Source organism: Centrocercus urophasianus, unplaced genomic scaffold (assembly GCF_019232065.1).
Source record: "Centrocercus urophasianus isolate 14NV4802_14NV808 unplaced genomic scaffold, USGS_Curo_1.0 seq_23, whole genome shotgun sequence".
Lineage (NCBI taxonomy): Eukaryota > Metazoa > Chordata > Aves > Galliformes > Phasianidae > Centrocercus > Centrocercus urophasianus.
Genome location: NW_024884789.1, coordinates 11,567,128 through 11,588,790, shown reverse-complemented (window position 1 = coordinate 11,588,790; position 21,663 = coordinate 11,567,128). Strand labels below are relative to the sequence as shown.

The window sequence follows — 21,663 nt, the reverse complement described above, 5'->3', positions numbered from 1 at the left end:
TTAATTTCAGGGTGTTGATTTCGTTAATTTATAATTTCAGTGGTACAGAAAAATGCTAAAATGGTGATGGATTTAATTCTTCTTAACAGTCTATTCATCCTTTTTCACATCATGATCGTAAAATTGTATTTCAATCTGACAAATCTTTGTAAATGGTATGTATTTAAATACTTCACAAAGGGCTAGTTCAAGGTCTTAATGCTTGTAAGGCTCTTAAGCAATTTTTCTGGCATCTAGATAAACTGTATTTACCTGTATTACTTGGATGATGATCCAGTTCATTTATGGGGCTGATATTTTCCATCAGGTAAATTCCTTCATATCACCAAAAATTACTATGAGAACGACAGAATCACAGGGGTTAGAAGGGACCTCAAGAAACCATCGAGTCCAAATCCCTTGCTAAGGCAGGTACCTTACCATAGGACTCGCAGGTGGGCATCCAGACAAGTCTTGAATAGCTCCATACAAGTAGACTCTACAACCTCCCTGGGCAACACCTTTTAGTGCCTCTGTCACCTTTAACGTAAAGATGTTCTTCTACATGGTAGTACAGAACTTCCCATGTTCAACTTTGCTTTTACAGGCCAAGTACTGGTGTTTAAACTATTCTTACATTTGAAAAATCAAAAGAGGATCTAGGGATCTGTTTTACAGCTTGCCTGCTAAAAATGACTTGGAGATGTAGTCTGAAATTAAGCATTTTCCAATATTAGTATGTTCTGGGAAATAAATGACTAAATAACTTCCAGGCTTACGACAATGATATCATGACTTTTGATGCAGTATTGATAACAAAATTCTTCTGTTTTGCAGTTGCAGTATCATAGTGTAGTGTGCTGTGTGTGTAGTGATCACTCAGTAGCAGTTCTACACCTTCAGAAGAAAGTTTGTCTCTTACATGCCAGAAAGCATCTGTTTCCTGTGAAGAAGATAAAATTTGACCCCATTGAGAATCTGCTAATTGTTGGGTGTGAAGATGATTCTGTTTATGTTTGGGAAATTGAAACAGGTAATATCAGATTATTTGTTCACTTGAAGTTTCGTCTGTGATGTTTATGAACATCTTAGATTAATTAGGGAGGTTAAAATTTCTATATTGTTCAAGGTACGTCACTAATATAATAGCTTACCTATAACTCGTTACATAGAGATTTAAGTCAGATTCTGATGACTGAATGATTAGCTGGCATTGCAGTGAACTGAACTCAGCAGTCATTCATAAATACAAGCATTTTTAATAGAGATTATGGTGTTTGAAGATGCTAACAGCCTCTAACTGTTCCACCTAAATTTTTTTCCTCTTCTAAAATTGATGATGAAAACAGTATGTAATTTAGGTGGGAGAAATTGTGAAGTAGAATGTTTTCCTTGTTTCATACGCAACTAAGAAGGGTGCTTCAAAATCCTGTGAATAAGCTGTATATAAAAACTTGAGTCTGAGATGTCCCTAAAGGTCATTTAAATTTCACTGAAGATTCAGTTGCATTTAAAACTGTAGTAGAGCTTGGCAGATGTGACAAAGAACCATGGAACTTTTATTGTTTCCTTATTAATCTGTCCTTATCATTGCTATCATTTTAACTTGTTCTGCATCAGTTATTCTGTCTATCCTATACAATGACTAAAGCAGCCCAAGCAGTTAAAATGCTTCAAGGGAGATGATTATATGCCAGTTGCAATTTTATTCCAGTGTGATTAGATAATATCATACAAAAGTGCAGTGAATAATTTGTAAATCAGTGGGACTTAGTACCATAGGATTGTACTGGTACCAAGAATGCAAAAAGCAGTATGCATTGAATTCTCTCTCCTTTAGCCATGAAAATGGTGCTCATTTGACAGGAAGTAAAATGGATGCTCACATATTACATATTCTAAATGGGTCAATTAAAAGTATGTTAAATTACTCTTTCTGTTTCTTGTTGCCACTGGCTGGAATGCGGGTTGCAATCACTACTTTTAAAGAATGTGTGGAGCATAAGGGATGCAGTTATTTGCTGCAGAAGCCTATATCAACTTTCTTTTCTATTCCACTTCTGCACTGGTAGCTGAAAAATGTCATCTAAGCTAACCAGGATATACTTGCTTTAATGTAAATTAAATCTTTATTATGGGAGAACTTGAGAGGTCGTAGCATTGATCCTTGAAATTGGCCTGACCTAGATCAAGAACCGTATAGATACTTCAGTGTCACCCAGGCAGGCAGAGTATTGTTTAGATGTATGAGAATGGTGTATCAAACAAAACTCAGCAGAAGCAAAGCCTTTTAATACAGTTTTCATTTGTCAGTATTTGAACAGACAGATGTGCATGTACCACTTGCAGAATTGTTTGCGTGTGAGTTCCCAGATAGTTGGAGAGTACTCTTAGCAATAGCCTTGTGCTCAAATTCCATCGTGGATTTGAACATGGAATAGTTTTAGTAGTTCCTGTGGTCAAAAAGTGGTTTGGTTCTTTTTCTTCCTCTTCTGAGTGTGCAGTTTCATGACTGAGGCTTTGCCTCTAAATGGAAGTCAGCAGAGGACCCAATTTTTGTGTCAGCCTCATACATCACTGTTTGCATTTAAAAAAAATACTGAACGCTGTTACTGTACTGGAGATAATGGATAACTGGGAAAACGGCCAATCTGCTTATAATTTGGGGATGTGAAATAAGGAATCTCTATGAATATTTCAGTATTTACATTGCTGTAGAGTCAGCAGTAACTCTGAATTTGACAAATGACTTCACAAAAATTCAGGGACTCTTAGTACCTGATAGTTGTTCAGCTATACCACTTTAGCTTCAGAGCTGTCCTATCAGGTAATTAAGAAAACAAATCCTTAAGCAAAAGAAAGCTTTTATTATATATTACAGTTTATCTTCCAAATTTCAGTGACATACTGATGGCTGATACTTTTTTCAAAAAATATTCTGAAGTTAAATTTAAGGCTCTTCTTACCAAGTGTACTTTTGTTTCTCTTATGAGGTGGGAAAAACACTGTCATACAGATTAAAATCTAACCCAGCATTTGTGTGCAGCCTGTATCCATCTCTTTGTTAGCCTGTCAAAGATTTTATTTTTGCCTCATAAATGATAAACAATCTGAGTACGATTGGTTGCCTATATTATTCCAAATAGTCATTTGAGGATGGCTTATGTTGAAACACATTAAATGACAGAATGACAGAATCACAGAATGGACAGGGTTGGAAGGGACCTCAAGGATCGTGAATCTCCACATGCAGAGCCACCAACCTCCCCATTTAATGCTAGATCAGGCTGCCCAGGGCTCCATCCAATCTGGCCTTGAACACCTCCAGGGATGGGGCATCCACAACTTCTCTGGGCAGCTTTTCCAGCACTTCACCCTCACATCCAACCTAAATCTCCCCTCCCTCAACTTAAAACCATTTCCCCTTGTTCTGCAGTTATCAACCCTTTCAAAGAGTTGATTTCCCCTCCTCTCTGTAGGCTCCCTTTAGGTACTGAAAGGCTGCAATGAGGTCACCCCGCAGCCTTCTTTTCTCCAGGCTGAACAAGCTTGGCTCCCTCAGCCTGTCTTCAGGGGAGGTGCTCCAGTCCCCTGGTCATCTTTGTGGCTCTCCTCTGGACCCTCTTCAACAGCTCCCTGTCTTTTCTGTACTGCAGGCTCCACACTTGGACGCAGTACTGCAGGTAGGGCCTCACAAGAGCAGAGTAGAGGGGGACAATCACCTCTCTGTCCCTGCTGGCCACCCCTCTTTTGATAGAGCCCAACAAGGTTATAGTTAATTTCAATTGGAATTCATCTGAACTAGGGACATCCATTTATGCTTATAAATATAAGCTAGTAACTAGCAGCTAGTAGTTTAGGCTGTGTCTTTAATGTTTAGGAGAAATTAGGAATAAGTAGAAGGGCTTATCTTTTCTCCATTGACTGCAAGAAGAGCATGAAGAAGAGGGGGTGAAAACAAATTACCTGCTGCTACTATTACAAGTCCCCAATAAGATGAACTGAATCTCATTTTAAGTACTTTTGATTTACTCAATGAAGTGAAATTATTGTAAGTTTAAATGTTGCTGCTGAACGTGCGTGTGGTTAGTGATATGGAAAATGAAATAGATGCTATGAATTAGTATTTGTGTAGGCAAACATTTTGCCTACATTTTAATATATGGATATGGTAAGTTCCCATTAAAGTAGAATATTTTCCATGACAATAAATATTGATCTAATAATACATATGGAATATTAAAATAGCATGTGCACAGGGTATGTTCCAAACTTGTGTGCTGGAAGATGAATATGAAAATCAATAACAAATTTTGTTCTAATTAAAGTGTAAAATATTTCTTCCAATAGCCACCACTTGAAGTCCACTTCAATAAGGAAATTAGCTGTAATCTATATTGCTCTTATGTTTTTCTGAGGAGTTGATATATTTGAGATTTTTTTAAAAAGGTAATTGGTATAAGATGTAACAACAGGATCATATTTTCTTTCTTGGTTAAAAAAAAAATCATGTGGAAACCTGCCAATGGAGCTACATCTTTGTCTAATACACACTGAGAGCAAGGAAATAGTAGATAGGCTTAAAAGAGGGATCTTCTTTGTTTTGAGGTAGCAAAGCAATCCTCATTTATCGAAGGTAGGTTTAGTTTTGACTTGGATGTGATTTTTTTCATCATTCTTGCAGAATGTAACTTCTAGTAATTTACTGTATTTTATTCTGTCTTGGAAGTGTTGCTTTATTTTATTGTTCAACTATGTGGTTATTGTGAGTTTAAGACAGAATAAGATAGTTAAATCAGACCTTTTGTTCTGTTATTATAGCTATAGAGCAAGACTTTCTGCTAATGGCAATTATGATTTTTTACTAGCTTGCTTTTACTAGTTGCTTGAAATATGGGCTGTTGGGAAATAAAATTTGTAACGTAAAGCTTGACTATTTTGTTTATGACTAACTTTACATCTGAAACTGTTTATGGATCTGTTATCTTTTACTTGTGCAATATTCTGTACCATTTATTACATGCAGGGCAATTTTATTAAAAAGAGAGAAGCAAATAGCCCTCACTTTTTACGTTAAAACAAATTGCTATGAAAGAGTAAAAACATTATTAAAAGCAATGTAGGTAGTTGCGTAACTAAGGTGTGTGTTTGAAGGGAAATCTCTTGCATCATATACATGCAAGAAACCTTAGTGATATTTTCTCTGCTGTTCTGTTCCATTTCTGTCACTTCAGCATTATGTTAATTCTTCATATAGTGGTCAGTGAAACGCTGTGATTGCTGCTTAATGAAAGTTGAGTCTGTATGCTGATATTTGACATGAAGTCTGCATGGCTGTCTTCTTGAGTAAACAGAAGTGGTAATGAGACTATGTAATTATTTTCCTTAAAGTGGTCCTGTTCACACCAGGAGGACATCAACGCTGACTGTATTTCACAGCAGCATTCCATTCAGTTATGAGACTGTGTCTTAAGGCATGAAGACTTTATGGAATGGTGTTGTAGACCAAGCTTGTTTCACATTGACTGACAGACAGACTGGAACGTCTTCAAAAGCTGTTCAAAGTTAACTTGTGGATATCTGTGGTCCAACATTTTTCCATCTGGTGTCAACAAGAAATCTTCCAAGTTTGTGATAAGCTCTGCCAGAGTTATATGAGCTGCAGAATACGTGGTGTTTCCTTTCCTTTTTGTAAGCTGACCCTCACTTAGTATTTCCGACAGCTTTACTCACTCCAGAACAAATTGATTAAACTATTAAAAAAAAAAAACCCTAAGATTTAGGTTTCTTCTGGTGTCTGTAAGGATATAATCTGGACATTTTTAATGAAACTCTCACAACTGTATCAAAGTAAACTTAATAACTGACTGTACGTTTGTGCCTAGGCAGTTGTAGAAACAACCATAATTACAATTCTCTAACCCTTTTGTCCTTGTACAAGTTAGTGATTTACAGTCTCTTTTGATATTTTTCATTTTCATTTTTTTCTTTCCATCTCTCTTTTTTTTTTTTTTATCCTTAGGTCATCGGTCAGAGCTATGTTTGAGTGGATGAGTATGGCCTAGCTGATAAATCCCATGGTTGCTTTTCATATGCTAGAGGCTGTGGTACAGCCAGTGTCAAGATCATAGCAGTCAAACTATTTTTTTCTTTTTTCCTCCAATGCCCTCTGCATAGCTTGAAGATCCTGACTGATACAGAATTCACTTTTTAGATTCCTTGGTAACTGCATCTGGCAATGTTTTTTTGAAGCACCATGTGTTCAGGAAAAAAAATACTGCATGGTGCCGTGTTACTGGGTGCAAAAAACAGCCTATAAATATAAACTTAGAAATCTGTTTACTCATTTACTTTCTCCTGGCTAATGTATTTTTGTCTCTAGGCCTTGTGCTCGTGGTCAGAAATTCAAGTTGCTTACACTTGTGAATGTAAGATGCAGTAACTGTGAAATCGTTTTGTTAGGTAGAAGGCACCGGATTGGTCTCTGTGCAGTTCATGTGGGCAGGGTAATGAACTTGATGTAACTGATAATAAGACACTGGTCTTCAGAAGTGGTAAATGGCCAACTTCTGCGATAGGTGTTACTTGACAGAAAAGCCAATCAAGTCTTTTTTATCAAATCCTTGTTGAACTTTTGGCTAGCAAAATAATGGTAGTATTATAAGCAAGTTATTTAAATAAGATTCACCTTGTCAGATGTATATCTGTGAATAAGCTCAAAGTCTGCTTGCTTATACAAAAACTACTTACTTCACTTTTTCTGATATTAGAATAAATAGTCATTTGATTTTCCTAATAATGATGTAAAACTGTTCTATTGCACATAATTTCATCAATCACTGTGAAACTATAAAGAATAGCCCTTATGAAACTGTGGCTCTTATATTAAGTGTTCTTTGCAATATTAGGTGTTTATTGAGGACTGAAAAGCTTATTTCTTTCCTGAAGGGAACTTTCAGCATTTGGAAAAAGGCTCCAGTGATTTTAGCTCTTCTGTTCTTAGTTTGTGTTCTGACCTTCAACATTAACAGTTGAGGCAAATACCATGTGGGCTGAGATCTTCACTTCCAGTCTGCCCTCTTTCCTTTCACATGTAAGAGGTATCCTTAGAGAAAGGGACACCTTGCAGGCAGCGATTTAACCTTGTTCATGCTGATGAACTAGAAAGAAGATGACTTCTTTGGCCAGAAGTAAGGAAGTTTATGAATTTGCAATGTTAAATAAATTCTGGTTAAAAGAATGTTTCTCTAAGAAAGCATCTCTGGGCAGAAATTCGTTGCTAAAAGTGTAACAGTGCAAATGATGGTGTAGTAAGTTGGAAAGTGATGTATCAACTTCTTCCCAGTGCCTGACTACTTTCTTGGTGAAGAACTTATTCCTAATATCTAGTTTGGACTTCCCCTGATGCAGCATTAGTCTTTTCCTCATCCTATTGCCAGTCAGAAAACAGATCAGCATCTCCCTCTCTACTCCCCCATCCTGAGGAAGACGCAGAAAGTATTGATGGCACCCCTCAATGTCCTCTGCTCTGAGCCTGACTTACCAAGCAAAGACTTAAGTTCTTTTCTAAAAGGCAAATGATCAGGAAACTTCTATTAGTTACCTTCTTTTGAAAATGTGAATGATTCAACGTATTTCATAAAAATGAAAATACATATGCATTGAAGAGAGTTTTTTATTTTGTAAGGCTTGAACTTAAAACTTTTTTTTCTTTTTCATGTCATCAGGCGAGAGTAAGTAAGCCTTGTGTCAGTCAGTAGCATGCACTTTAACATTTTATAGTTGTCTAAATTTGAGTCTTTGTTCAGTAACTGCTTAGAGATGCAGAATAATAAAAGGTACTGCAGCTTGGATGAGTATGTCTCAAAACCAAACTTCTGTTCCTCAATCTAGGGAAGCTAAAAACATGCGTTTATGTAGAGAATGATTATGTATATTCATACATCATGAGTCCGTGTATACTTCATGGATATTCAGTGGAGTAATGCATGGAATTAGCTATATGTACTTAAAAGAATTCTTAACAGTTGATAGCTGCCAATTCTTGCTTGGCCATTGTAGTTAGAAGAGTTCAAATGTATTATGGAAGACCTCAATTCTAGACACTGAGAGGGTGGCCTTCTTTTTCTTGCTCCGTTTCACATGGCAAAGTAGAAATAGAGTAACTGCCTGTGTATCTCCTGTTCATTTCCTCCGTTCAATCCATCTCCGTTCATTTACCATGTTTCAGCAATTCCTGTTATAGGGTATTTTCCTTTGCTGTTTACGATAACTTAAGCGGAGTCAAGAAACAAATGTGAGTTTTAATGGCTCTTCTATCAGAGTATTTTTTCTGCAGCAGAATACTTGAGACAACTATTATTTTGAATAACTGCTCTTTTTTTTTTGCCTATTATTAAACCTATGCTATATATGTAATATTTCAGAGGCTTTCTTTGCGTTGTTCTCAATTACTATCTTTGATTGAAAGACATTCTGACAAGTTCGTTAATGCAGGTCTGAAAATGTCAGCGATGTTCAGCAGTTGGGCTGTGTGATGTAAATCCTCAAAATGAAAAAAAATCACAGCAGTGTCTGCCAAGTCTGTTTTCCTCTATTACTCTACGTGATCCTCCAGAACACTCAGTGCTGAAGTTCTAGAAAAATATCCTTCTACAAATAAGTAGATTTGAGGAGGCTGGATTTTATTTGATCCATCCCACCTATGAAGACTACCCTGAAAGTGATGCCTCCTATGTTATTATATGGAAGATTACCCACAACGTCAGAGGCGGATTCTGGTGGGATGGCAGTAGAGATTGAACCTTTCTGTCAGTATGCTGTTACATTTTGTTGCTGTGCAATAGATGGCAGCAGAGGGACAGTTTAACAAAATGACATCTGCTTCAGAGGCACTTCCACATCGAGGATGTGAGATTGCCATTTTTTTCTGCGTGGAGGAATTCACACATTGACATTCGTTGAGTCTTGCTTAATGAAGATGGAGACCAAGCAGTGCTATCTGCACACTGAGGCAGGGGGTGGTGCATGTCGGCAGTGAAAACAGCAACATAAAAGACAAGCCATGTTCTGGAAGCTAGGTAGATTTTTGATTGCAGCATGCAGGTTCTTGTTCTTAGTTGGCAAAAAAAAAAAAAAAAAAAACATAGCTAATAGTGGTGTCTGTAGAAAGCAGTGTTTTGTAGCTGAGAATGTTCTCTATCCAGCAGTGTTACTATGCTATTTGCATCTGCTGTAGTTTCCATGGAAATAAATAGGAGGTATTACTTTTGGAACAATCTACATATATATTTTTTAGACCATATTTATTAGGCTTGATATTGGTTGGAATGTATATTTTTACTTCTGAAGAGTTTGTTCCATCTGATTTATGCTACGTGATATTAGCAATAGAACTAGCAATTGAGATTTTTTCCCACCCTCCCAAGTGAAGTGCTGGAACGGTCTTGAAGGAGAGTAGTAGACTTGTTTAAAATAAATAGAAATCTTGTGAGGAATGCAATATTTGTTTTTCTGATTCTACTAGATAGAATAGAAAATATGTGGTTGGAAGTTTTTTAAGATGATAAAGGATGGAAAGTGTCATTGTGATTCTGTGAAAGGAGTATCTTGACAGAAAATAAAACACTGAGAAACAGCTAATACTTGGCAGGTGATACTTGGTCCGAAATGTGAGATGTTCTTTGTTTTGGACACTAGTAAATTTAAACAAAAAGGTTCATTCTTGACTATGTGTTCTTTTAGAATAAAATCAATTCTAAAACCATTTTTCATGCACACAGATTACTTATGCTATGAGACTCAGTTGAGTCACTAGGTCACAGTAGCACTGCAATACTGAGAATGTCTTTTCAATACTTGAGCTGTGACAGCGAACAGAAAGCAGTGGAGCCTGATGATATGGCAGGTCATGTGATGCCAGTGAAAGCCCCGTCTTGCGACAGCATAATATGCATGACCTCCCCAGCAAAAATGCATTATTCAGTAAGAGCAGAATCCAGAGAACTGCGCAGATAGCACTAACACCCAGAGACCCAATTTGTACTACTTGGTCCAGAAGAAGAATAAGATGTTGTAATAGTCTCTAGCTAGTCACATCTAGTGGTCCAAAGCTGCCCAGGAGGATGAAATACTCCACTCTTGTCTGTTCAGGAGACTTGGTTGCCATGGTCACAGTCTGAGAGAGACTTTTCCTGTATTTTGTGTGTGCATTATGGGGTCACGGCAGTAGTGATGCTGCTATGCAGAAAACACTATCTTTTCTCATTCATCCATTGTCATTTTATACTTCCCAATATAAAATTTCTAGGTTTTCTTTACTTAAAATACAAGTTTGGGACTTGTGTCACTTATACTCTTTCCTACCACCTTGCTCTTCAACTTCCTTTTCCTCCATATCTGGAGAACATTTACCTAAAGACTGTTTCTAGAATAAACCACTTAGCTACTGTATTCCTTTGACTGTGTGTGGTGTGGTATATTCAGGTTCACCAGCAGCTAGCAAAAGCCTGTTTTGCGTATTTGAAGCTCTAAGGCATGATTTTACATATTATTTATTAAATTTAATACCAGGCCCTGAAAATTCTTTTTATTTACTGAGGATTTATCACAATCTAAACCTTACAGGTTTATTGTTATTTCAAAGTATTTAATATTTAGTGAATTGCACAGATAAAAGCAATATAGAAAACGCAGGAAGATGTGAGACTTCTAGAAGCAGATAGCAGAGAAAGCCAAGCTCTCTACACTTGAGAGAACTATTTTTATGTTGGGTTTGGTCGTCCTGTGATCCGAACATTGCAGGAAGTTGTTTGCATGCTTACAGAGGCCAAAATATTATTAAATGAATAACTGTATTATTTCTAAATACGTTAATACTTTCAAGCATATTTACTCATGCAAGTCTAGTACAGATTCCATAATCCTTCCTTGATCCTGTGTGTACCTATGTATGTAGGTTTTGCTCCTGAAATATTTAAATATTATAATGTTGGAAGCTTTGCAACTGGTAGGGTTTTTTGTGTGTGTTTTTTTTTTAAGTACTCATAGGCGGTCTGACTTCAAAGATCTTAGAAATGTTGCTTTCCTTACAGTTAATATTCGCTTTGTAACCACCTCTGTCTCTGGCTGCAAATCCTGAGGCAGTTGAATAAAATGAGATATTAAAAGAAATCAAACCTCATGGTTTTGTTTTTTTGGTTTTTTTTTTTCCTCTGCGACATTACAGAATAATCTATGGCACTCAACTGAGTTGTAGTGGACAAAGAGTCAGTTGCATTGCTTTTTTCTGCCCTGAGTATAGAGGCTCTTGGTCACATAAATAACTGAAGTGATGCTACAGTTAAAAGAGGTGGGTGAGTTTCAGAGAAATAATTTGTGATAAAGAAGTTTTATACACACAAACGTGTGGTATGAGATCCCTCAATCCCAGTCCAATATTTTTTAGCAGGTGTTACTGTTAGAACTTCAGTGTTACATGGTTGTTTTTTTTTTGAGTAGCAGTGAAAAGGGAAATTCATGTTGTATTACTTGAGGCTACAAAGAATTCAAACTTAAGAGAAAAAACATTTCAGGATATAGTAGATATTTAATACTTTTATATCTTTCCCATGTTTTATTTCATTTATTTATAGGAATTGAGTAATTACAGTTTAATTCCTATAGGAAATACATGGTATATAAGAGCTTGTTTAAAACATTAGGGCTATTCCAAAAGTAATGCCTCCTATTTCATTATGTTGGCCCACGACATCAGAGGCAGGTGATGGTGGTATGGCAGTAGAGCTTGAAACTTTGCACTGGTATGCTGTTACATTTTGTTGGCATGTGACAGATGGCAGCAGAGAAGCAATCTGACTAAATGGTGCCTGATACAGAAGTGCAGGTGAAGCAAAGGGGTGAAACTGAATTCCTTCATATAGTAAAATAGCACCCACTGACATTCATCAAAGTTTGCTGAATGTTTCTGGAGACCAACTTGTGGATGTGAAGTGATGGGTGGTGCATTTCAGCAGTGGTGACAATAACATGAAAGTCAAACAATGTTCTGGATGGCCATGCAGATATTTATGAGCATGGCATGCTGGCTCTATGCAGTAATCACTGGTAAAAATGCATAGATAACAGTGGTGACTGTTGAGAAATGTTTTGTGACTGATGTGTTCTGTCAAACAGTGTTATTGTGGTTTTTGTATCTTTTGTAGTTTCCATGTAAATAAATGGAAACTACAAAAGATACAAAAACCACACTATTTTTGAAGTGATTTAAAACTATTCAAGATTAGTTTGATACTTAACATTAAAGCTGTATTTATTGAACTGGTAACTAACATACGTGCTTCCTTGTGTCATGAATAACTGTTTCAATTGTTTATAGTTAAATGTTCTGCAATCTTCAGACTGATGTTTTGCTTCTAGAGTGTTATGAAAAATACGTGGGGAATCTTTCAGCAAGGCCATATCTAGGGCTAGGGTTGGACTGAGAAGGCATTATGGAGTGCTAGGTTAGAAGAAATGTTAAAGATCTAGTTACAACCCCCTTGCCATGGGCAGAGTTGTCACCCAGTAGATCAGGCTGCCCAGGCTCTGAAACCAACTTGGCTCTGAATGCTTCCAAGGATGGGGCATCTACAGTCCTCTGAACAGCCTTTGCCAATGCCCAGTCACCTTTGAGTAAAGAATTTCTGCCCAACATCTAACAAATCTCTCCTCTTTTAGTTGAAAGCTGTTTCCTCTTGTCCTATTTTTGTTAGACCATGTAGAAAACCAGTTCTCCTCATGTTTATGAGCTTTCCTCACGTACTGGAAAGCTGAAGTCTAAGCTGAAGAAGCCCAGCTCTCTCTACCTTTCTTCAGAAGGGAGGTGCTTCAACCCTCTGATCATCTCTGTGGCTCTCTAGATCTACTTCAACAGTTCCACATCCTTCTTGTTTTGAAGGCTGCAGACCTGGACACAGAGGCCTCAAGAGGGCAGAGCACAGGGAAACAGTCCCCTTCCTTCCCTGCTGCCACCCCTGCTTTGACACAGCCAGGACACTGTTGGCTTTCAGACTGCAAGTGCACACTGCTGCCTCATGCTGAGTTTTACCTCTGAGAGGACACTGAAATCTTCCTCCACAGGGCTGCTCTCAACGGACTCTTATCCCAGTCTGTCCACATATCTGGGACTGCTCTGATCTGTGTGCAACACCTTGCGTTTGGCCTTGTTGAACCTCATTACATTCTTGGGAGCCCACTGTACAATGTGTAAAGAAGAAGAAAGAAAACTCTAATTGGGCATGTAACCTAAAGCAGAGGGAATCAGGGCAAACCTGAGTGGCTTTCAGTCTATCTGACTGACCCATGAACAGTCCAGGACTGTGGAAGAGATGTTCCGCTGTCTTCAAACAAAATTAAACAATCTTGCTCTGTTTAGTAACGTCAGCCTCCTGCCCCATGGCTGGCTTGATAGCATTTAATTCCCTTGCACTAACCTAGGAAATCATATGAAGTGTGGAAAAATACAGCAAGAAGGAAGTAAAGAGAATTAAATCACCTGTCAGAAGTTAATTGGTTTTAGGCCCTATGATTTTTTCTTTTTCATTGGCTGCAATAAAAGAAGCCTAAAATAAGGAGCTGTCATTCAGCATATGCTACCTTTTTTCTGATTCACTCACTGGGAGGAATAGGGAAAGTATGGTAAGAATGAAAAGTAAAACTGAGGAAATATCTGGAGAAGAAGAGACAAATTCTTCTAATTAGAGAAATAGCACTTAAATCTATTTATAATATGGATATGATGCTTAAAGGAATCAGATTCTTTATATCCACACAAGTGAGGAAACAATCCTTTAAAACCTGTTTTTGTATTCTGGGCTTTCAATCTAGTTGTGCTGTATTTGTGTTTATACTGTTTAAAATGTTTCAGAGGGAAAAAATTGAGCTTTCCCTTGCTGTTTGTAATTTAGAACACTAGAGGACAGCACTAAAATATTACATAAGTATTACTGTTTGCACTGTTAATTATGTACATAGCAAAGGCTTGAGGGAAGAAGACAAATGACAGTTTTGAGCAAGTTGTATTCTAAAATTCCTTTTCTCCTTTTGAAAAGTGCATCTAGCTTCTTACAATATACAGAATATCCTATGTTTCCTGAAGTTGAAGATATTTGCTGCAGTAACATCTAAAGAAGTTTTTAGTTTTTTTTTTAAACCGTGAAATAGAACCTACTTTTCTAAGATCTAGAGAGTAAGGATTTAGTTGGCTAATCTGTAAGTGTAGTTTCTTGACTTGCATACTCCTGTGAAATATACTAATACAAATTGCCTTGTGAAAGACTGTAGTTCTTAAAAAATTACAACCTGTGTTTCTCTAGGCACTCTGGAACGGCATGAAACAGGTGAAGTAGCAAAAGCAATCCTTTCTTCCATTGAAGAGTCAGAATACTTAGTGGCGGATTCTCTACATCCTGTATCTCAGGAGTCTAGAAGAAATAAAAATGTTCAATACAAATCCTCCAGCTCTTATAAGCGTGGTATGATCTACAATCTTACTCAGACAGAAAAATCTTCAGATAAGGTAAGAATGAAAATTAATGTGTGAGGAAATAATTGTGATCCAAGTTCTTTAACTTTTCACCTTCCCTGTGTAGTCCTGCATTTGTGTTGTGTAGCCTTGATTTTAAGTTTGTAAAGCCTTGCTCCTATTTGTTCAGTACTATTACGTAGAACAAATTGCTGAGCACAGTTTGAGCATATCTCCTTACAAACCTAAATTAAGACTGCATCTATGAGTCATCAGAGCTATTGCATGTGCCAGTTCAGGTGGATGAGTCTTGGGAAAAGTCTCGTGTCTTTTCTGCTCTTCTACAGAGGCCGATTTCTTCTGTTATCCAATGGTAGCTTTTACTTGGTGTTTGTTTTGTTAACTATGGAGAACAGAGTGAAAGTGCCTTTCATTGATGTTGGTGCAATAAACTTGGCACTTTATTGCTTAAAAAAAAAAAAGAAAGTTCATTGTGTGAGATATTGGGCCACAAATGTATATATCAGTCTTCAGGAGTGATCTAGCCAGGAAAAATACCTAGCTTTCTCTCACAATTTTTCACTGATATCATTAAACTAAATAATTGCTACAGATAGAAAAGTTACAGTATTGTGTTTTGTTGTTGTTTTTTAAGCAATAGATGGAAACACCTTACTGTAGCTACTACTAATGTACCATTAAATCCGAGAAAACTAATAAGAGATACTAGAAAATGAGAAATAAAGTTGAAAGTGCAATAGTAATTTTTTATTTATTGCTTAAATATGTTTTTAATTGTTATTGTAGATATTTTAAAAGGCTGTGTTTGCTCAATGTAAAACCAGATTTTAATACAACCTTGGTTTTGTTGCAATCTCAAATACAATATGTATAACCCTTATTCAGACTGAAAGACGAAGGTTGGTACCGTTTCTGACACTTAGTTTGTATACCAGGAATTAAGTATATTTAACTGAACTCTTGATACAAAAGAATCTTAAGAATGGGACTTCAACTTTGCTTGTTCAAACGTAGTCCTTCTTAGTTACCAGTTTTTCAGGATGGCTTTTCCCTGCAGTAAAATAGGTGAAGCCATTGAATGTAGATCAAAACTACCTTCTCATAAACACGGGAAGATGAGAAATGCTTTACTTCAACTCATATGTGGAAACAGCTTTCTGAATGGTTTCTGGCTTTTTCCTTCTTTAAATAGCATTAAACAAAATACTAGATTTTCCAAAAATCAGTTTGATAAGGGATGGCTTAATCCAAGTCCTTATTGTAAACTTTCTCTTCTGGTCTTTTTCCTAATTGTCCTTACAATTTAAATATGCCTTTGAGTTTATAATTGTTCAACTCTTTATATTTCTCTTTGACCTTTTACTAATCTTAGTCTGATTTCTAAAGTTCTTTTTGATCCCATTTTCTGAAAAGTCTTATTAAAGCATAATCCTGCTGAGCATGTTGTGGGGCAGATGGTGTGCTAGTTGGCCATTGACACAGAATCTGATCTCACTGTTACTTTAGTTAAAGGAATAATTTCTTCTAGCTTTTTCAAAGAGAAATAACAAAGTTATAATAGATGACTTTGGAGCAGTGTTTTGGCTGTACATATTATATTTCAATTTTCAAATTGCATGAGTTTAACAAAGTGTTTAAGAAAAAGAATGTGCTGTTCATGGAATATGGGAAAGTAGTTTTTGGCAAATTGTGAAGTGAGGAGTTTAATGTACTTTGTGGATTACCATGATCTTAAATTTGAAGTAATGTCACAAGAGGTGACAGAGTTGTAATAATTTATAGCACTCTTCTTGATCAGGCATGTGTCTTGACTGCTCTGAATCTGCAATGAAATATTCTATTTTCATCTTTCAACTTTGTTCATTAGTTATCTTGCCCTAATGAAAACTCCTTAGAAAATATTATTGATGGCTCTTAAACTTCCCTATGATTGACAACATACTTTTTTTTTTCTTTCACCTTCTCTTTTTTGTCCTTACAGTCATGTTAGTCTAATTCCCTAACAAAGAAATGTCTGTACTTGGAGAAACAGCATTCATCAAACTCTGCCACTATTTGCATCCAGCATTTCATCTCACCTCCAACCCCGTTAGACCAGATTCTGTAGATCAGTGTGGGAGATGCTGGTGGCCAAATGTATAGGATGTAGCCAACTTGAGCATAACAATTAAGTGAACAATGGAAGTCTGCATAATGTTATTCTAGAAACCTGGTATGGACTGCACAAAGGGACCATGTGGCTTCTTATAGTTGAAGCTGTTTTGTTATGAAGTCCAAATCAAGGGCTTCTTAAGAAAAATACATTTTTTATAGTTCTTGATCTGGAAACTTTTTTCAGTTTTTTTCCAAGTGTTTGTATTGACTTTTTTGAACCACAGCATTTTAACATCTTTAAATATATCCTTGAAATCTGATTTCATGAAGCTAGTGGAAGTTCCATGGATATAAGTGAGTTCAATGCCTTCATGCCATATTGTATACAATGTCCTCTCAGATTAAACTATCATGAAAATCTGAGATGCTTTAATATGCATGTATACAATCAATATTTCATTATCCATTTGCTTCTCTGACAAATTGTATAATAGGAAGTTAACATGCTAAATTGATAATAACACTCCAATTTTACCAAAAACAAACAAATTCCACTTCAGTCTGCATAAAAATTCAGTTTCAAAGACTCATGTAACAAAAAATGTTAGGATTCCATCTATTCTGTCAGGTCAGCATTATGTTTGTAAGAAATACTTACTTTGTACAGTGATCCACATGAACTTCATAGGCAAGATTAATATTTATTGCATTTTTTTTATCATTAATAATATATTTGAGACAAAAAACCCATCTGCAAGACAATGGTCTCTTTCTTCCATCCTAAGAAAAATATCCTCACATAGCAGACCAGCTTCAAAGGCTTTATTTCAAAACATTTGTCATCATGTGAATCACAGATACAAAGGCAGAATGCTTTGATTTCATGGTGTTTTGACCATTTTAATTCTCTTATTGTGGTGCACGTGCCAGTGGGAGTACCAATAACAGATGAGTGTGACAAATGCAGTTAAGGCAAGATCCATATTAGTATTGTCAAATACCCTAGGTATATTTAAACAGATTTTAATTATTTTCAATGTCAGAAGACCCCAAATATATAGTTTAATAGCTCTTCAAGAAAGCTGTACTTAGTATGTGAATGTAAAGATCTCTCATAAAAATGAAACTTTTATATTGGCCTTAGTCATTGACATAGGGTATTCATCAAGTCAGCAATTTGTGCGGCAAAGTGCCATTTGAATAGCGTATTGTTAGACTACTTATGGTCCACTTGACAAGGGTTCTTGCTGTAAATAGTGCAATTTGACTCCAGCTGTTAAAGAGTGGCTTTGACAGCAGCCAAATAGAATGGAGATGCTTTACTGCACCGCAGAAAAATCAATATTGGGTTCTTGTTCATAGTAACCTGTTTTTTCTTTTTTTGCAGATTTATAGAAGACTATCTAGAATTCATTTTTGGGAGTTTAAATATTATTTTAAGATTCTGTTGTGATTTCAAATTAACACTAATGATAAATAATGAGTCAAAAAAAAAAAAAAGAGAAAATATTTTGAGAATTTATGAATGCAATGCGGTAACATTGTTATTTTAACTCCAGCTTATGTGGATAGATATTAGGATGTCGATGCATAAGTTATATAACTAATGACAAAGAGAGTCTTTCCTTCTTGATATCACTTTTAATGATCCTACCATATCCCTATCATTTTTCGGTTGTTTTTCTTTGTTGTTATTGTTGCTTTGTTGGTTTTTTAAAGGATTTCTTTTTTTGTTCATTCTGTAACAACCCCCACAGATGTTGACAATCTGTAGTGCCATTGTAGATTTTCCTGAAGCATAGTCTTGCTGATGCTGAACAGTTTTCCAGTAGTATTCAATGGCATAAGGTTGCTATGATACCTGGCCAGTAGCAATAGGTATTGAACCTTCTGGTCTTAATTACAATAGACTACATACTAGATTGTGTGCTTGTGGTGTTTGTATGGAACTAGCTGTTATTATACCTTTAAATCAGTTATTCTTGAAAATGAAACTGAGTATTTAAAAAAAAAAAAAATTTTAAATGCCTTGCTTTATGTGAAACAATTAAATCTTCACATAAAAATTGAATGGAATCCGTTTTCCTGATGTTCCACAAACATTTCACATTAGAAAATTTTCCAGCTGCTAGTTGGAGTAATTTGGATATAAATCTGTTATCATGCATTGCTATTTTTAGTGCATGGTTAAATAATGTAATTAGAGCTTCCTTTATGTAAGGATATAGGAAGAAGAGATGCTTCTACAATTTGAGCGATCACTGCTAAGTCAAATTCCATTGAAATCCTTGATCTGCTGAATTATACTACTGAAGAGCTAGATTAGAAAAAATAATTTTAAGATCATTTTCATAGCTATGTGAGATGAGAAAGATAATGAAGGGGAAGAAATACATTTTTATAGGAAAATTTATGGAAATATTTACCGCTTGATATATTTCACTTGACATTTCCTTAAAGTACGAATCTTTGAGCACATAACCATTAGAGAATGGTGCAGAAAGTCAAAATTTCTGAAGTGTCAACACAAGATTCATAAGAAGTCATTGGACTTATGGAGCTGTTAGAAGAAAATGTAACTGGAGTAAAGTACCAGTTACTATAACAGTGCTAAAGCACATTTTAAATTCGTTATGTTGACATACCTAATATTTGTTCTGCAGAGCTTCCCATTCACGTATGTGATAGCATATATATTGTTTGAAACAAAATATGTGTAAGCAGGATGCCTATGAAACAAAAGTATTTCCTCAGTAGGAAGTTAGTATTTTTATAGAATTACTTAAATCAATGTGCAATAGAATGTACAGAAATGATAAATAATAAACTACTTTATGTTGCCTAGAATAAGCAAGACATAAGTGAACTGGAACAACAGCAGTCGTTTGTTTTAGTAAGTTATTAAGTGCAATTTAATTATTGGGAAACTGGAAAAAATCACGACAAGGTAAATTTTACCAGTGTGAAGTCTGATAGAATAGTGGAAGTGAGATATAAACATAAATACAAAATATTACTTTTCAAATATGAAATCAGATACTGTAAACTGTGGAACCTTAGGTGTGTATTCCATTTATTTCAGTTTGATGTCTAGAGTAGCACAAGAGATACAGATTTTTGATCACTTTAATTTAAACTATTAACACCAAGTGGGAGAATGTCAGTAACAGGAAAAGGGTAATTTTTTGTTCTTCTGTCAGGTTATTTCTTTTTTTTATATATAGATTTGTGTTCAGAAGCTATTTATATATATGTATATGTATGAGTGTGTGTGTGTATATATTTATATATGATAGTAAGTTATTTAAATGCAATAGTAAAATGAGCAAAGAAACAAGTCTATATATGGATTTCCCGTGATGCAGATGCAAAGCATTTCAGCACCATGTTTCCTGTGAAGCACGCAATGAGACCAATGTGACAACATAACTACAATGAAGGAATCGCTTCAGAATTATTAGATCAAATAGGTGACAGTCAAAGGGCATCACGATCCTGAGAGACTGATAGCTTGGACCACGTGCCAGCATTGCTGGAAGTTACTGCAGTTTTATGAACCCCTCTACCAAGTTATGAATTCGTTGATTTTGGTGTTTTCTCCACTCATTGCCACAAATCAGAATAAAAGGAAAGGCTACCTTTGTGATATTGTAGCATATTTTACTTGTACAGATACAGATAGCGAGCAACACAGGCAGGCCTTTGCTGAGGTGTACTCCTTTGTCTATTAAAAACAGTGGTAACTTTTTTAGAAATATGTTGAGAGTTTAAATGTAATCATGGAACTAGGCCTTGCAAAATGACTTCTGAAACCAACACCAAATCTTACTCAGCAAGAAAAGACTCACTGTCTTCCAGTTTCCTTCTGATAACTAGTTCATTTCTGTTAATTATTAGAGAATTAAGTACTAAATTGTGGTTCAATTTTAAAACAACAGAGACAACAAAGCAGCAACAACTGTGCATACATTTCCGTTTTTCTATTGTTTTTCTACATTTTAATCCTCAAACCTAAATTTGTTTGGATGGCCAGGTTCTGTTCTTTCAGTAGTTCTGAGAAAGATGAATCAACAAACCAGGTATGTCTCAATATTTATTTTTCAATACAGGGTACAGGGATGTAGCTGCTATTCTGATACCTCCCTATAGAATCTTAAACTCCAGTCTGTAGTTTCATATGCTTTTAAGAATGACATTTTCAAGGCTAGGCTGCATTATACTACTTAAAACTTAACTGCAAAATTACTAGTGTTGGTACTAATGTGAACCAGTGTTCGTTTGCTTAGAATTTGATCTAGCAGTTCCATGTAGGTAAGTTTTATCAGAGAATCCCAGGGCAAAGACATTATCCCAGTTGGAGTCAGCAGCTAGCAAAATATTGGTAGCTTAATTTTTACATACGTGTGTCCTTCTTGGAACAAAGCAATATTCCCATGTTTTAATCTCCTTTAGTTATGTTAGTGGTTTCTCTGTTCAGCTTTATTCTCACAAATATTTGGGTGTGCATTCATCCAGTAAATGATTCAGTACAATAATTCCCAGGTGCAAGCATCATGTCTGTGGATTACAATGGCACTGTTTGTCCAGTCGATTATGTAGGAACCACAGTGGATGTTCCATGTTACAGCTTTCCTTCCTAAGTGTTGAGTAATGCTGAGGAAGTTTTCACTGCCACCCATCTCTGAAATCTATATGTTTCTAGAGTTGCATCATTTTTTGTTAGAAAATTTACTTCTACATTGGTATGTTAAGATGCTGACATAATTTATGTACTGAATGTGCAAATACTAATGTCTTCCTTTAAAAAAAGAATCTCATACTTTCCTACCATCTAAAATTTTCATGGCTCACAGACTGTCAGTGTAGACGGTGAGTCTGATTTTGAAGTGGAAGGTCCTCAGTTCATTTTGACATTCTTTCTACAATAAAAATCTGAGAGGCTTTGTTAAAGGTACTAAAAGGGTAAATGATATTGAAAATTATGTATGTCCTTCTCAAGAGGATCCTGTTTGACCTGTAATGCCTCTGGTTTGTGTGATCCTCTGTGCATAAAGACAGCATTGCTT

The 21,663-nt window shown here is 35.9% G+C and overlaps 1 protein-coding gene across 7 annotated transcripts in view; it reads left to right on the top strand.

Moving 5' to 3' along the window:
- Window positions 1-21,663, top strand: part of WDR72 (WD repeat domain 72) — a 107,099-nt gene that overhangs the window by 23,715 nt on the left and 61,721 nt on the right. For all 7 annotated transcript variants that reach the window (XM_042824646.1, XM_042824647.1, XM_042824644.1 and 4 more), the window contains 2 exons: window positions 817-1,012; window positions 14,334-14,536. In XM_042824646.1, coding sequence (XP_042680580.1) covers window positions 817-1,012; window positions 14,334-14,536 — 399 coding nt within the window. The remainder of the gene's footprint in view (window positions 1-816; window positions 1,013-14,333; window positions 14,537-21,663) is intronic.